The 16,786-nt window shown below is 39.8% G+C and overlaps 1 protein-coding gene across 2 annotated transcripts in view; it reads left to right on the plus strand.

Annotated features, from left to right (window-relative positions):
• The window catches only part of HECW1 (HECT, C2 and WW domain containing E3 ubiquitin protein ligase 1), a 265,943-nt gene that overhangs the window by 160,331 nt on the left and 88,826 nt on the right, over positions 1 to 16,786 (plus strand). For both annotated transcript variants that reach the window (XM_086743039.1, XM_086743038.1), the window contains 2 exons: positions 4,092 to 4,167; positions 14,272 to 14,441. In XM_086743039.1, coding sequence (XP_086599165.1) covers positions 4,092 to 4,167; positions 14,272 to 14,441 — 246 coding nt within the window. The remainder of the gene's footprint in view (positions 1 to 4,091; positions 4,168 to 14,271; positions 14,442 to 16,786) is intronic.

Genomic DNA, 16,786 nt, shown 5'->3' on the forward strand with positions numbered 1-16,786 from the left:
GTGACAGCATCGGTGGACAAGGGATGAGCAATGGATATCATCTACCTGACTTGTGCAAAGCTTTTGACACTGTCCTACATGACATCCTTCTCTCTAAACTGGAGAGACATGGGTTTGATGGACGGACCACATGGATTTGATGGATGGACCACTTGGTGGATAAGGAGTTGGCTGGATGGCCGCACTCAGAGAGTGGTGGTCAATGGCTCGATGTCCAAGTGGAGACCGGTGACGAGTGGTGTCCCTCAGGAGTCCGTGTTGGGCCCGGCCCTGTTCAACATCTTTGTCGGCGACATGGACAGTGGGATAGAGTGCACCCTCAGCAAGTTCGTGGACGACACCAAGCTGTGTGGTGCCATCAACACGCTGGAAGGGAGGGATGCCATCCAGAGGGACCTTGACAGACTGGAGAGGTGGGCCCGTGCCAACCTCATGAAGTTCAACCAGGCCAAGTGCAAGGTCCTGCACCTGGGTCATGGCAATCCCAGGCACAAATACAGGCTGGGCGGAGAATGGATTGAGAGCAGCCCTGAGGAGAAGGACTTGTGAGTGCTGGTGAACGAGAAGCTCAACATGAGCAGGCAATGCACCCTTGTGGCCCAGAAGGCCAACCGCATCCTGGTCTACATCAAAAGAAGCGTGGCCAGCAGGTTGAGGGAGGTGATTTTCCCCCTCTACTCTGCCCTCATGAGACCCCACCTGGAGTACTGTGTCCCGTTCTGGAGCCCCCAGCATAAGGACATGGACCAGTTGGAGAAGGTCCAGAGGAGGGCCATGAAGGTGATAAAAGGGCTGGAGCACCTCTCCTATGAGGACAGGCTGAGAGAGTTGGGGCTGTTCAGCCTGCAGAAGAGGAGGCTCCGGGGAGACCTAATAGCGGTCTTCCAGTACCTCAAGGGGGCCTACAGGAAAGATGGGGAGAGGCTGTTCAGTAGGACCTGTTGTGATAGGATGAAGGGTAATGGTTTTAAAATAGAGGGTGGTAGATTTAGATTAGATATTAGGAAAAGTTTTTTACAATGCGAGTTATAGAACACTGGAACAGATTGCCCAGAGAAGTGGTGGAAGCCCCATCCCTGGAAACATTCAAGGCCAGGCTGGATGAGGCTCTGAGCAACCTAATCTAGTTGGGGATGTCCCTGCCCCTTGCAGGGAGGTTGGACTAGATGACCTTTGAAGGTCCCTTCCAACCCTAACGATTCTATGATTCTATGATTCCTTTCAGAAAATCAGACATAATGTCAGGAGACTTTTCTCATTGTTTTTAAATCCCTGTGATGTTCAGTTTGGTCCTGAAAGCTTCCCTTCAGCTGGGTGGCAGGGCAAATGTAATGACCTCAGCTGGTCAGGGCGCTGAGGGGAGAATCCTCCTGTGTTCTGCTTGCTTGGCACACCGAGCTAAATCACACCGTCCTCCTGGTGTCCCCTGCCATTCCCTCTGACTCGTTGAAATGCCAGTGTTAAAATAAAATCACTTTCCCAGCCTTCCCAATATCCTTCCCTGGGTACATCCATGTGTAATCACTGCTTCCTTTGAGAGAGGATGTCTACCTGCTCGAGCCCCCTCTGGCTTATGCCCTGCTGCGCCTGGGAACCTGTGTCGCAGGTGAGAAGGTGCAGCGTGTGTGTGGGGAGAGTGGCAGACCAGTGCCGCCAGACCACTGGAAAATGAGCATGGGTTTGGAAGGGTAGAGCTGTAGGGGAGGCATTTGGCTCAGTTGTATGAAGGCTTTAATGGCACATTCCAGACCTCAGCCCAACAATAAGTGCCTCTCTCCCTCAGCCTTTCTGCTGTGCGTTCCCTCTTTCTCGGCTGCCAGGACAGGAAGAAAATCAGAAAAGCTTAAAAAAAGTGCTGCAGTGTGTTTCAAATTACTAAGATTAAGTGCTAGGCATTATCAAAATGCATAGCATTTTGATGTAGCATCACATCTCGGAGAGTTACACTGGGTATATAATTTGTTTACGCAGCAGAGCTGGTTTTCAGGCCCCATGATTGCATGACTGCGGGGTGAGCACTTGACAGGGTGGTGTGGGACCTGCTTTACAGAATAGACGGATCCATTAAGAGCAACTAAATTTTTGTTGTTGTTTCACTTATGGGACTGGATGTGTTATTACTACCTTTGTATAATGCCACGCTTTGCCAGTGCAGGTTTGGCCATACTGGGGATGCTTTACCTATATCAGGATTTGCAACAATACTCTAGTATAACTGTCTGGATACAATTTCAGTAATGTAGACATGACCTCAAAAGGTGCATTCAATAGTAACATATTTTAAAGTTTTGAAGAGGCTAGTATTTGCAGGACACCATCAGATCCATTCCAGTCTGTTCAAGGCATAAATTGTTATACTGTTCATACTGGTTCATGGCAAATCTAAAAACCCCAGAGAAATGTTAAAGTACTGGGGGAAAACAGCATGTGTTTTGCAAATGTCTGTGTATCTAGGTCATTTGGCCCAGTTACTGTCCTGGACAAAATCACAAACAAGACCATAAGTAGTAAGCATTAAAGGATAATGTGTAATAAATGTCAGACAGTGAAGTAGTACGAAAAATACATCTTGATGAGGAAATGTCATTGTTTCTTGGTGGGGTCACAGCTTTGACTGGTAAAAGTTACTGACTTCTCGTCATGAAATTCATGTATAATCATATATAATACTCTGATTTAAATGTGTCTCTGTCCAGAAAGCAGTGGTAGCTTTAATTAATAGATTAAAACTTGCTTAGCTGAGAAGACCGAAAGTGCAATTGTAACTGCTTAGCTGTGATCCAACAGGGATATTTCTAGTAGAATGTCCTTGTAGTTCAGCTCTACTCATTACACTTTTTCCCATTTAAATAGTCTGTAAGAAACAAACTAGTTATGATGAAAAATCAAGTCCAACAGAGCCCATTTTTTTTTATAATGGTGTCTGGATTCACCCTGTGTGTTTATGATCCAGGCCTCACTCCTGTCTTGACCTGCCAGCTGTGCTTGTTGTGTAATCCCAGCTAGCTGGGCTGCGTGGCCCCCTTGCCCAGGCTTTGAACTCTCCGGGGGCAGAGAGCAGCTTAATTTCTAAGTTAAGCTTGAACACACAATATTTAATATACTGAGCAATGAGTCACAGCTGAGTGGGACTTCAGTTACTGTTTCCTGTCAGAAATTGGAACTTCACTGCATAAATGCTCTTTTTCTTTTTTGCCTGAAAGCCCAATGGCCAGAGTGGCGAGGAGCTGCAGTCTCCTGGGAACAGAGCAGCGCTTGGTTTGACTCCAAAGTCAGTGAGAGGTGGTAGTTGTAGCACCACCTCACTGCTGAACTTGGAGCCTGACTCCCAATGGCATCTCCTCTGCTCTGCTCAGGGAAGCACTGGTGAAAACTGCTGATGGTGGGTTCCTGCTGGTGCCCCAAACACTGGCTTGAAGGCGTTCTTGCTCCCCAGTTCTGATCATGGCCAGGAGGTAGACTAGGTCCTCATTTGCACAAGAGCAGCCCACCAATAAACTTGCTGAACCAAAGACTGACATTAAACCGAGACTGTGGAGTGCAAAGGGTCATCCATTGATTTTTTTTTTTTTTTTACTTTTCCGAGATCACTCTCAGTGCTTATTATCATAATCCATAGTTGTCTTTTGCACAGAAAAAGGTATTAGTAAGCTCTTGAAAGTCTTTCTTATATGTATGCTATAAACTTTCTGCAACACTAGTAATAAGATGTTATAAAAACTGAAGCTGTTTTTAGAGGTGAGAGCCATATCCTCATTCTTAGGCACTACTTTTATGTCCTGTTTAATAAGCAGTTCCTTTTTGAGTGAGGAACTGCTATATAAAAATGACAGTAGTAATTTTGTATCATTCTGTTTTCTTAAGGGGAAACCTCCAGAAAGGGACGACTTAGGCCACTAGTAGTTAAATTATTACCTAGATAAAAACATTGTTTTGATTAATGGCCATCTAATTGATTCTTAGATGTAAAATTAAGAATTGTTGTAAAATAGTTATAAAATTAAGAATCAGTAAAGAAGACAGTTACTAAGCAATTTGTCTATTCAAGAGTTAATGGAGACTACTCTTTCACCATTTTTTTTTTCTTCCAGATTTTTAAAAGCATCACCAATGAAGACTCAATCCAGGGACAAGGAAGTCGGAGACTGATAAGTTTTTCATTGTCAGGTAAGTCACTGCTGCTGTGTATTTTAAGCCCAGAGAGTGGGAAACTGAGGTTACTAAAACCTTTCATGTCTATTTGTGTGTATCTACATATGTATAATATTTATGTATGGGTTTTTTTCCTGTTGCTCTAGAAGCTATGCTGAGACAGAGAATGAATATCTCTAATTATTGCCTTCAACTCTCTTCCTTCAATCAGAGTTATGTGCTGAAGTGTCTTGTTCAAGTGGAGTTTTGGGGCCATATTAGATTTTCCCATTTGCAATTAAATGTGGTGCTATAATGTGAGTCAGAGAAAGCAAAATCAAAGGCATTTGCTTTATTTATGGAGGAAAATGTGATTTGTGGTAGTCCTCTTTTTCTTGGAGAGCGTGTTCCACAGCCTTGATCTGGGCCTGTTGCAGGTCCATGCACTGTAGAGCACAAGCTTGTCTGTATTGCTCAACAGTGACTCTGAGACTTCTTGACCCAGAAGACTGCGCTTAGTCCTTTAAATTTCCTGAGGAATGCTCAGCCTCATTACTCGGCATGTCACTGCAAGTTTTGAAGGCTTAACATGGTTCCACAAAGCACCTATGGACCATTTGATCTGGCTTTGTTAACAATCTGTAGATCACTTCTGTAGAAAAAAAATCAGTTTGTCAGAAGGGAGCAGCTGTGAACAAGGTTCTAATTTTTAAGGTTCATGCTTGCTGTTTGATTTTCATGTTTTTTAGCTCCTAGAAGACAGAGGAAGATGCTGAATTTGACTTGGAAATTCTGTGAGGAAGTGATACAGAGAAAAAAATAGTGGTTTTGTTATACTCCAGTTACCCTAGTTCTAATTTTTTACAAGCTTAGGCCTTTCTCTATGAAGTCCTACACTCAGATAAGCATCACATTACATGATTTATTTCAAGCTCCCCTCTAAGTTGTCAACTAGAACTTCTGTATCTCTTCAATATTGAACATATAAGTCAGTGCTTTTCCAAATTAGGTGGCCAGTGTGGTTCTTGAGAGGTCATATATGCTATATGGCAGGTACATTGACATTAGATGAGGCTCTTTTAATGCATCACTTTATCTTTGCTGGGTTGGACATTGAGTACCCCCCCAGTCACATTACTGTGATAAAACCATGGGCTTAGCTCATCAAAAATAGAGTTAATATTTTTTAATGTTCTTAAATAATCTTACATAGAAAATGTTGCCCAGAGTTAATAACATTTTTTTCATTCTCTCAAATTCTTTGGCCTAGTAGAACAAGAGAATTCAGGAGTAATAATTTGTGAGACAGCTAAATAACGTTGTCTCAGTGGGCCCTTTTATAAACTAAACTATCTAATTTATAGCGTCATTCAAAGTATACAAACACTGTGCCGTGTAATACATTTGAGATTCTTATTCTAGTGGTTCACAGCAATTTGTTTACATTTATATCACATCCATATTAACAGCATCATCACAGACAGATATTTGAAAGGCTTTGGGCTCACAATTATTTAATAAAAAATCTTTGGTGTCAGAATAGCTCAATTTCAGTCTTTCTGAAATTAACAGATTAACACAGAAGGACTTATTTATTACCTTTTCATTTAATCAACCAAAAAAATGTTGTTGTCTCTCTCAAAGTAAAATTATTGCTATTCATGTATCTGTTATGCTACCTACCTAAAAAAAGTGCAAATCAAACCGGAGGTATTGGAAGGAACTGGGATTCCATTCTGTCTGCACCACTGTTGCAGCAATAACCTCTCTATTGGCACAAGTCCTTTCAGCTCATATATGCTACTTTTTTTCAATATCTATATTTTGGTATACTGTCACCTTTGTTGTCATTACTTAAAAATTGGGTTTCCACATTATGGTTGATTTAGTTGCAATTAAAAAAAAAAGTGTAAGACCATTAGTCTGACTGGGGACCATTGTGTTAGATGCTACACCTATACAGAGCCATTGTACCCTAAGTTTTTCATCATATAAAGTATGTGAGAAGAGCTATGCCTTTTACCATATCAATTTTTAAAAAGAAAATATTATTAGAATGGAAGAGAAAAATCTCACAGCAGGCCACATCCCAAGAAACGTGAACTACATCAGTCCGTTTCAGCTGACTTATATTGCTTGCTCCACTGCAGTTTTCAGTTTTTTTATTGAGTATTTGCTTAGACAAAATCCAACTGGTTTCACTGGAAGTTTTGCCTGAGAAAAGATTTCTTGATTGAAGAAGAATGTCAACAAAGAAAAAAAGTATAAACTGATACTTCAAGGTGAGAGGAGCTGGCTAGCTTCTTGAAAATAGAAATAGCTGAGAGTTTGCGTCATGTCAGTAGGAGATTTGTTTTCTTTGTATTTGCTTCTTTGGAGGCTGGAAGTTGGTCCTTTGAAAGGTTAGTCCAGATGAATAGATTGATTAGCAACACTGGTCTCAAAGAAGATAATTTCCCATGGTGAGGCTTCTTAATTTTTTATATGATGACTGTACTGTTACAGCTTTCATTATTTAAAATACCAAGAAAAATATTGTAAGCCTAATTTAGCTAGATTAAACGTAGTCTTTAAGGAAAGCTATGCAGTCACTGCATTTACTTTCTGACATGACTTTTGTGGTGTTACTAGTGAATGTCACATTTCTGATAAGGTGGCTGAAAGTGTCAGAGCTCTCTCACATGAAATAGAGAAAGAAGAAACGTGCTAAGCTTCCCAAGATATTCCAACCACTTCGCTGAAGGTTCATGGTTTAGCAGCAGTATAACACATTTGATGAAAGCCCTTAAAGTAATTCTGTTTGGTGGTATATTTAGAAAGTGTTATCCTGAGATTTGTATGATATGCCTCCTAGCTCTATGTTGCATCAAGTAACTTTTTTCAGGCTTTAATATTTCACATATCTAATGTGTTTGCACACTCTTTATTTATAAGTGTTCTTGTGGAACAAATTACAAGAAAGAATATTTCACAAACATTCAGGCATTTATCATCAGCGCACCTCTCTGACAAATGTTGTTAGTTATTTTTGTGTGGCTTTCAGACCAGACATTCACCTAACATCAGTTGCCAGTTTATGGAAGTCAAAGTATAAATCACAATGGAAAACAGTATTCGATCCGCTAAGGGTCATTTTGATAATAGTAGTTACCATGAAATGCTTGATCAGAATGCAAATACCTCATACGCTTTATCTTCCAGCCATTTTTGAAATCCTAGTGACTGACTTTATAACAGGAGTTCTAGCCACTAAATTTTCTTTGTTTAATATCACTATGAACCTGCCTCTTCTTCTGCCCTCCCTAACTCCAGCTAACTTGCCAAGGTGTATTCTTTGTAAACCTGAGTTACTAATTGCTTGACTTTTTCTTGCCCATCAGAGCTTTTGTGAAGGTGAGGTTCAGGTGATTTCTACCACCTCCAGTACACCTGTGCCTACAAAGTACTGCAAGGCTCTAGACTAACAAATTTAAAGGCTTCAAAAGGCTTTGAATTCAACTACTCCATTATCCTATATAACAGTTTGCTCCAGTGGTTAACCACTTGCAGTGATAAAAACTCCCCCTTGCTGTGTTAAGCCGTTCACATTAACTGTTCAGACTTTTTCTGTATTTTCCTTCTTGATGAAGACAATTTAAAAAGTAGCCTGTCTTTCAGCCATTTTTGAATAATTAATTTCTCTACTCCTTTTCAGTTATTAATAGACCTATTTTCTTCCTGTTACCTCCGCTGCCCTGCACAAATGAGAATCCCTTTCATTTTCCCTTGTAGCATTTCCAGCTAGAAAAATTGTTTTCTTCTCTTTTCCAGTGTCTAATATTTTGCCTGGGAGCCTCATATGACAGAAATGTTTTGACTTATCTGTTCCACTGAATCTTTTTTAAAAAAAAAAAAAAAATCTCAGATCTTTAAACATCTCCTTGTGCAGCTACACCAGCCTATTCTTTCTTTCTTTCTTACGTTCTTCTTTAAAAGTAAAATAGGATCTGTCTATAGATCTGTAGATTTTTGAGAGCAGAAAGAACTGCTTTAATTATCTGATTTAACTTCTTGGCCTGGGCAAGAGTGGCTAGAAAGTTGCCCAGTGGAAAAGGGCCTGGGGGTGCTGGTTGACAGCCAGCTGAACATGAGCCAGCAGTGTGCCCAGGTGGCCAAGAAGGCCAGTGGCATCCTGGTTTGTATCAGGAACAGTGTGGCCAGCAGTAATAGGGAAGTGATCGTGTCTCTGTACACCGCACTGGTGAGGCTGCACCTCGAATACTCTGTGCAGTTTTGGGCCCCTCACTACAAGAAGGACATTGAATTGCTGGAGTGTGTCCAGAGAAGGGCAACGAAGCTGATGAAGGGTCTGGAGAACAAGTCCTGTAGGAGTGGCTGAGGGAACTGGGATTGTTTAGTCTGGAGAAAAAGAGGCTGAGGGGAGACCTTGTTGCTCTCTACAACTACCTGAAAGAAGGTTGTAGGGAGGTGGGTATTGGTTTCTTCTCCCAAGTAACTAGTGATAGGATGAGACAAAATGGCCTCAAGTTGTGGCAGGGGAGGTTTAGGTTGGATATTAGGAAACACTTCTTTACTGAAAGAGTGGTCAGACACTGGAACAGGCTGCCCAGGGAAGTGGTGGAGTCACCATGCCTGGAGGTGTTCAAAGAACATGCAGACGTGGCACTTCAGTTCATGGTTTAGTAGGCATGGTGGTGTTGGGTTGACAGTTGGACTTGATGATCTTAGAGGTCTTTTCCAACCATGATGATTCTCTGATTCTCTTGCATATCACCAGTTGCAGAACCTCTTCAGTAGCTGATCAAGTCAGTAATCGGTTGTGCATTATGTAGTATCTTTGTCAATTCTCCTGCATTATTTTACTGTGTTTGATTTTAAGACTTCCTATCACTGCACATTACTGTTTGATTTCTAAAATTCCTTAATACTTCCTTCTTGAAATCTAATACCAAATGCAATACTTGTATGAATCTGTGCTCACTTTCCTCATGATAAATTTTAGTATCATGTACTACTTCATGAATCAAACTGGCATTTCCGATCCAATGCCATATTACTGTGCTCTTACTGTTGAAAGGTTATTAAACTACTAGTAGCTGAAATAATTTCTATTACTTTAAAAGCACATAGCTGAGAGGCAGTACCTCTGTGCCTCCTGTTGAATCTTGAGACAGCAGAGTTTTGTTGTTCCTTCCTTTGAAGCCACCACTATGCCTTAGGTAGGTCAGCTCAGTATGTGAACTGCTACCCTCTAAGATGTGTCATATTTGTTCTGGCCAAGCTCTGCAAAGTGCACTCTACAAAAGAGACACTGACATGTTAGCACACTGGAAATTACCTTACCTCATTGGTAGTCAACCCACATACTAATCCTGTTCAGCTACATTTATTCATTGTCAGAACCTCAGCTGACAGCTCTTTGGGCATTTGTGAAACAAAACTGAAGAGAAATGTTGGAGCTGTCCATTGACATCCTAATTAGCAACTCTCTTGTGATGAGGGATCATGAGGATGGTTTATTGTGCCTTGGTACATGAACTATCAGGATCTCAGTAAGATGATAGTGTTTTCTTTCTGTACTTTGGCTGTGGTCTTTTGAGTAACCCTTTGGTCTTCCAGTGTCCTGGTAACTTTGCAGTAGGATCATAGAGTAGTTTGGTTTGGAAGGGACATTGTAGATTATCTAGTTCCAACCCCTCTGCCCTGGGCAGAGGGCAAGGGACTCCTTCCACTAGACCAGGTTGCTTAGAGCCCCGTCCAACCTGGCCTTGAACAGTTCCAGGGATGGGGCATCCACAACTTCTCTGGGCAACCTGTTCCAGTGTGTCACCACTCTCACAGTATAGAATTTATTCCTAATATCTAATCTAAATTTATCCTCTTTCAGTTTAAAACTGTTATCCCTCACTAGTTATGCTTTCAGATATGTTCTGGACAAGTCTGGCCTAACTCAAGATGTCTTGATCTTCTCAGAGGGTCAAGTGATTCATGAGGAATATATATCATTTCCTGGTTCTGAAAACATGTGGCTAGTATGCTAAATAAGAAAAATGTGAATTCAATGACTTGACCATAGAATTGCTGAGGCTTAGTGATCTCTCCCACAAGTGTCAATATAGCTAGCTGCAAGTCACCTATTGAAATCAGTTGGATGGTGCTTGGAAACACAAAGGATATTAAGTACTTCCTGTCCTTTGTTGGAAGGTATTTGCTAACTATATTAGAATATTGATATGAATTTCTCAAAACTAGTACCTCTGCCACTTACTCATCTTTGACCCTTCTGCTGGATTGTAGATTCTGTCTACTTCAGTTAAGTAAGCTATGCACCATCAAGAGACTAGGTGGACTCAGTCTTCTTGGGACGCATTTATAAACTGCACAGAATAGCCTTGGATATTATTTCTAGGGAAGTTCTCCCAAAGCTGTTGGTGAAAGCTTCTCATCCCTTGGGAGAACAGTTTTTACATTCTTTAATTTAGAACTGATAGATTGATGAGCAGACTAAATATAATGAATTTATAATCCAGACTACTCCAGACTCTGGTTCTTGCTCTGATTCTCCGTCCTTTTCTGTCATGCATCTACAAGCATGGAACTAGACCAGTGTCTCGGTATGTCTACAGGAAATTGAAATACCATCTTCACAATAGTTTTGCTGATCATTACCATCAGAGAATCTCCTTGCCGAGCATGACAAAATGTGACTTGCAAACCCAAATCATACCTCTCCCCTGACCTTTTGAAAACTTAGTCATTTAAGTCATTTATATTAAGGCAAAATTTAAACACGATAAAACACAGATGTATTTGAACTGTGTCTGTTGGAATTGATATCCCCTCCTGATACTGTGTTTTGCCAATAAAAACACAAAAGTTTCCAGATTGCCACAAAAATACAGTCTCCATCACTATCCAATCAGCAGTGCCCCAAAGTTGGTGATGCCAAATGGAAAATGTATTTGCAGAATGATCCTTTACAAGGCAGACAGGGAAGTCTCTTGCTCACTTTCGGAACAAGTGAGTACATGTGTGCGAGTGACCTGGATCAAAGCTTCCTTAGGTCTTATCCAGAACCCAGCGATCAGCATATATGGAAGAGAAGCCCTGAAGCTGCAACAAATTCATAATTCACTTGGGAGCAGCAGCAGGCGGGAGTTAGTATAAGCCATTTTTCTAAAACGACATGAACATAATTGGATTAGGATGCATGTACTTACAATTGCTGAAAGCCTGTAGCATTGAAAGAGTCTGTGGTTGCTGTGCTTTCACCTGGATTCCTTCCTCCTGTCATCTTTCATGAGACATGGCCTAACATTATCAAACTGACAGATGTATATAATCTCTTTCACGCTGAAGTGTGATTTATGAGTAAATGGGATTTTGACATATGATATATTAATAACTTTTTTTAAGAGACTGGATGAAAATACACCTTTGCAAAGCACAGATGAGTTTCCTTGGTAGCGTTTCCTTATATGCCTCCAAGAAATACACTGTAAAACTATAATGTACAGCAAGATGCATCCAAGCCTTCTGGAATTCATTAGTTTCACCAAATATTTAAATTCAGTTAACCTTAAACCATCATTTAAGTATTTGATATCTTCAGAACCTTTTTCTGAAGACAATACAGGTAAGAGAGAAATATTTTCATCTGGGGAAGCAGAATAGCTAAGATTCTTCCGTTGGGACATTACACGGCAGTGGTAAGAGAGTACCTGAGCCTTTGGTTACAACAAATTACAGCATCCATAGGTTCCACTTCAAATTAAATTGACTTTTTTGGGTATTTGCCCACATAGCTTTATTCAGAGCTTTTGTATTTTTTATGTTCTCGTTTTCGCGGTGCTGGGAATTTGTGGTGAGATATGTAAGTATAACTGGGATGTCTGCCCTTGAGAAAGCTATTTCTGCTATCCCAATGCATGCTTTGGACATTAAAAATTGAAGTTTGTAACTGACATTTTTACAAAATCCGTTGAATTATGCAATTTAAGCAAGAAAATGACACAAATAAAATTTCCTGTTGTGTGCTTAGCTAAATAATTTTTTCTCCCCAAATACCAAAATTAGACTGCTAACTAAGGTTAGGAGTACCTTCACTTTCATGGCTGTCCTTAATTCCCATGAATAGAAAGAGGCTGGTAGGTCATCATAATATGTATGTTCTTTATGATGCATTATATATAAGTATATATAATTGAATGCTAATTATTTTATTTTCTGTCTGTCCATAGACCATTTCTTTGCACAGTGGTACTCAAAGATAGTGCGGTCTCTCTTTGAAGGAAAAAAAAATCAGAAACAGATACAGCAATAAATATTTCAGTTTCAGAATCTTTTGAGGAAACATCAGAGAGAAAGAAAATAAGATCCCAGAGGTCTTTCACTCCTCTTACATGTTAGCAGCCTGACACTATTACACTGCTGGGCCTTGTCATTCATAGAGCTTTTGCAATCTTGGTTTCTATTTCTGGAACGTATTTCTGATAGTACAACTTCCAAAGCAAAAGAGTTTGCCGTATAGGATTTCAGCAGAGCTGATAGATGAGATACGTGCTAGTTACATAGAGATTGTACACTCAGGAAAAAAAAAAAAACAATTGTTATCAATTTGAACCAGATCGTTTTCTTTGTGTAGTAGTGTTGTACTGGTACTAAGACCGTGATAGTACATAGTGTTGATATCCCCTATTTTTTGCTAATTGTTAGAGAATGTCACAAGAATGAGACCCTTGAAATACAGTCTGTTTCAGGACCATCTGTCCAATAGCTTTTGAATATCTGCAGCATGAATTGTGAGCTGGAATAGATGATTAAAACGAACCAAAACAAAAACAGGTCTTTTTAACTTGCACGTTTTATTGTGTTGGCTATTACGATGTGTTAAGGAAGCAATATACAACTGGGTGAATCTTATCCCTGTTCTTGATATAGCTGTTTTCTGGAAAAAAATATGATCTTGATGTGGAAAGTGTGTGATTTTCAGATTCATCCATAATATCTACCTGAAGAGTTTTAAATGATCTCCCACAACCTACCAGGGTAATTCAGGTTTTAATCAGAAGAGAATTAAAAGATTGTGAAAATTAATGTTTTCAAAACCGGCTTGAAAGAAAAAAACATGTATAAATTGAATGCTTAGGTATACATCTAAGTAGTTTTGGCAACTGTCTTGACTAATACTTTGTACCTACCACAAGAGAAAGTACCCAGAATGCAGTTCAATGCTTATAGCCCTATGTCAAATAAAGCTTTAAACGGGGGAGGAGAATCTCCATGCAAAGAGTGCTGGAAAGTAAATTAGCTACTGGCCTGACTAATAGGAATAAGTGCTTCTATTTTCCAAAGAAAGCTTAGAAATTATTTTGGAAAAAGAGAAGGCCAGAGGCTTTAGTTTGTAGCTGTTTAGCCAATATTAATGATACAGCTGTAGGTTGGTTTGCATTTTGTTGGCTTTACAGGGGCAAATGATAATGGACTTTGTGTCTGTCTAGAATATTATGAGTAAATTTTTAAGTAAGTACCAGGGGATTTTTTGTCTGCACAACTCAAATTACGCTCCCTGGGAGATGTGCAGCTAGAAAGCCCTGCTTAAAATTTAGACATTGTATACAAGAGTTTTTGTAAGTTACTACAGGTAAAGTTAACCCATGCAGGGAAGGAAACTTTTTAAAGTGGAAAAAATGTGAAATGACTTCTCATGTAGAAAAAGATTAATAGAAAGAGAAAATTGATACTTAGGAGAAGTGACGTGTCGGATGTTGAATGCCATGTCTATGTGATTAAATGAATAGATCTCTTTTTCAGAGTAGCCCTGTCATTGCAGTCAGGCTGGGCAAGTGCTTAGCTCCTTAGAAAAATCAGCAGGATCACTTAAATTAGGTTGCATACATACTGATTTAGAAACCAAATCACTCTGCACAATCAGGTTGTAAAATCTGCAATTTCATTATATAATCATTTGTAAATCCTAAATCACAAGATCATTGTGGTTTGGCTTTACATTGCTTCACAAGAAAGACAGTGAGTTTTTTCATGTTCCTGCTGTATTGTTTGAATTCCTTACCAGTCTCCTGACATCCCAGACATCTACTTGAAATGTGAAAAATAATCAGGTTATTTACCTTCTTTCAGATTTCCAGGCTTTTGGTCTGAAGAAAGGAATGTTCTTCAATCCAGATCCTTATCTGAAGATTTCCATCCAACCTGGAAAGCATAGCATCTTTCCAGCACTTCCTCATCATGGTCAGGAGAAGAGATCTAAGATCATGTGTAATACTGTTAACCCAGTCTGGCAAGGAGAGGTAAGCAATTTGAGTGTTGAGCTGAGACTTTTCTTAAGACATAGAAATGACTCTAGCAATATCCCTCCTTTTTTTTTTTTTTTTTTTTAATTCCTTTCTTGGCTAAATATTTGTTGACCTAACTGTGCTTGATGTATTTCATGACTTCTTGTCTTAATGCAAAAGGCTTAATTAGCTACAAAGATGAATGATACATTAAAACTTTCAGCATTAGTTGTATTTTGTGGATGTAAATTATGAAGTTGTAAATTATTGAAGGCAGGCATAACCCAGAATTGAAAAATAAACTTGGGTTGCCTGAAAGGCTGCTACTAGATTGTCATAGTGTTCTTACACAGTGAGGAGACATTGTATAAAGCAGAATAAGTCTGTGTGATTGAAAAGTGTCAGTGGCAATATAAATTAAAGGCAACTTTGGCACATTTGCCCATTGCCTTGAAGAAATACTCTCTAGTCTGCTGCTTCTTGTTGGAAAGGCATAGAAGGTATTAATGAGATCTGAGAGTTCAATTGCTGCCTGCTGTTTTTAAATTACACCCGAAATGGCAACAGACAGCAAAGAATAAGGAACCTCTTTGGAATTAAAGGAGCCTGACATAATGGATGTGATTTACTGGCGTTCTCTGTCAGGCCAATATCTCCACTACAGGAAAGAGTAAAAGTAAACAAATAGACTAAATAGATTTATTCAAATTAAAATGCAAATTGAAAGTAGTTTAGGGATTATTAGGTCAAACTATATAGACATGAAAGTGTGAGTGGGGAAAAAAGACAGCTGAAATGTCACTGAATACTCCTACCTGGAGGAGGGTAGTCAAGAAACTAGATGTGATGTCAAGGTATGTGAGGAAGGTTATATGGCTGGGAGAGGCGGGATGACCTCGAAACTGGTCTGAGGAAAAACACTTTCTAATAGGACTTACTTGAGTGGAAAGCTACTGATGGTGCCTAGGCCTCTACAGGGTCAATAAGAAGAAGCAGGCAGCTACAGAAAACAAAAAAAAAAGGGACAAGTGTCTTCCAACAGGGAACTTGTTGCTGAATCAGGATTAATGGTACTGCTTGTTTTCTTACTTCTGGCTCTAATTTCAAACTGGTGTATCCTTCAGCAGCATCTGTACTGTTTAATGAAATAAATGGATTCCTGGAAACCACATGCCACTGGAAAGCTTGACTCTAAACCCCTAGGTTAAGCAGGGATTGTGCTGGCAGTCCACACAGTTGCAAAAGCGTAGTGGGTGAGATGTCCTACAATACTGATTTGAGGGTAAAATGTAAAGGAAATCTCAGAAGGAAGTGCTCACGTCTCAAATCTTCTGTACATCTAGTAGAATTGAGAAGGGTGGATGTTGATTGTATCTCTTCTAGTATTGCTATTAGAAAAATACTGACACTATTCCCAAATTGTTTCATACTGAGACAATGTATCTGCTGTCATATTCTTTGGAAAAAGCTCCTTTAAGAACTTTTACTTTGTCAGCAAGCAGTAAAGTAATAGTTCAGACGAGCAATAGAGATCATTCGGAATCATAAGCAACAAAGCAAAGTGGTTTAAAAAGTACTTCACATACCTCCAGCTGGTAAGCAAATTTTCTTGATGGTTTTGCAGATAAAGTACTTCATGCCTCTGGACTTTCCCTTACTCATATTTATGGTATTTCTTTCTTAACTGTGGCAGTGGGAGCTAACTGCTTCTTCTGTTTTTGTTCATTTAGTAGTGAGTGGATAGAGAGCCTCAAGGAATGGCCAGTGAGATGACTATAAAAATTGGCTGTTGCAACCATCCAGCGTATTTAAAGTAGGAAGTGTCATCTGTTAAATGACACATTGCATTTCAGCTCTGATAATTCTAGCTCTGCAAGAGCAGATTGCCTTAAAGAGGGAGCACAGTACTAGGATAAAAATGATCTCTTCTCCCTGCAGCTTCACTGTTTGTTTCTTTGCCTCAGCCTTTACAAATACTGTTAAATTATAGCCAAGGCACAACATAGCGTTTTGGGTGGCTGCTTTATCACTCTGAAGATAGCTGCATTTCACTGGTGAATTAATTGATGTGTATAAGCAGAGGTGTTCAGTACTCTGTTGCAAGAGCACTTAACAAATCGTAGTTAATGTGTCTGGTCTGATAAACACAATTACAGTATTTTCGGATGTGTAACTTGTACTCTGTGCACCTCAGATAATCCACAACCTTTCAAAAATACTGCGCTTGAATAAATTCTCACGTAACCTGTCTCTTCAGATTACCAGCACAAAATCAGAAGAAGGGAACAGTCAGGGGATCGAATGCCAGAGGGAGGTGGTTTGAGGAGAGAGGGCTTCTAGTGCAGACCGTCATCAGTGAT

Source organism: Chlamydotis macqueenii, chromosome 2 (assembly GCF_036417535.1).
Source record: "Chlamydotis macqueenii isolate bChlMac1 chromosome 2, bChlMac1.mat, whole genome shotgun sequence".
Classification (NCBI taxonomy): domain Eukaryota; kingdom Metazoa; phylum Chordata; class Aves; order Otidiformes; family Otididae; genus Chlamydotis; species Chlamydotis macqueenii.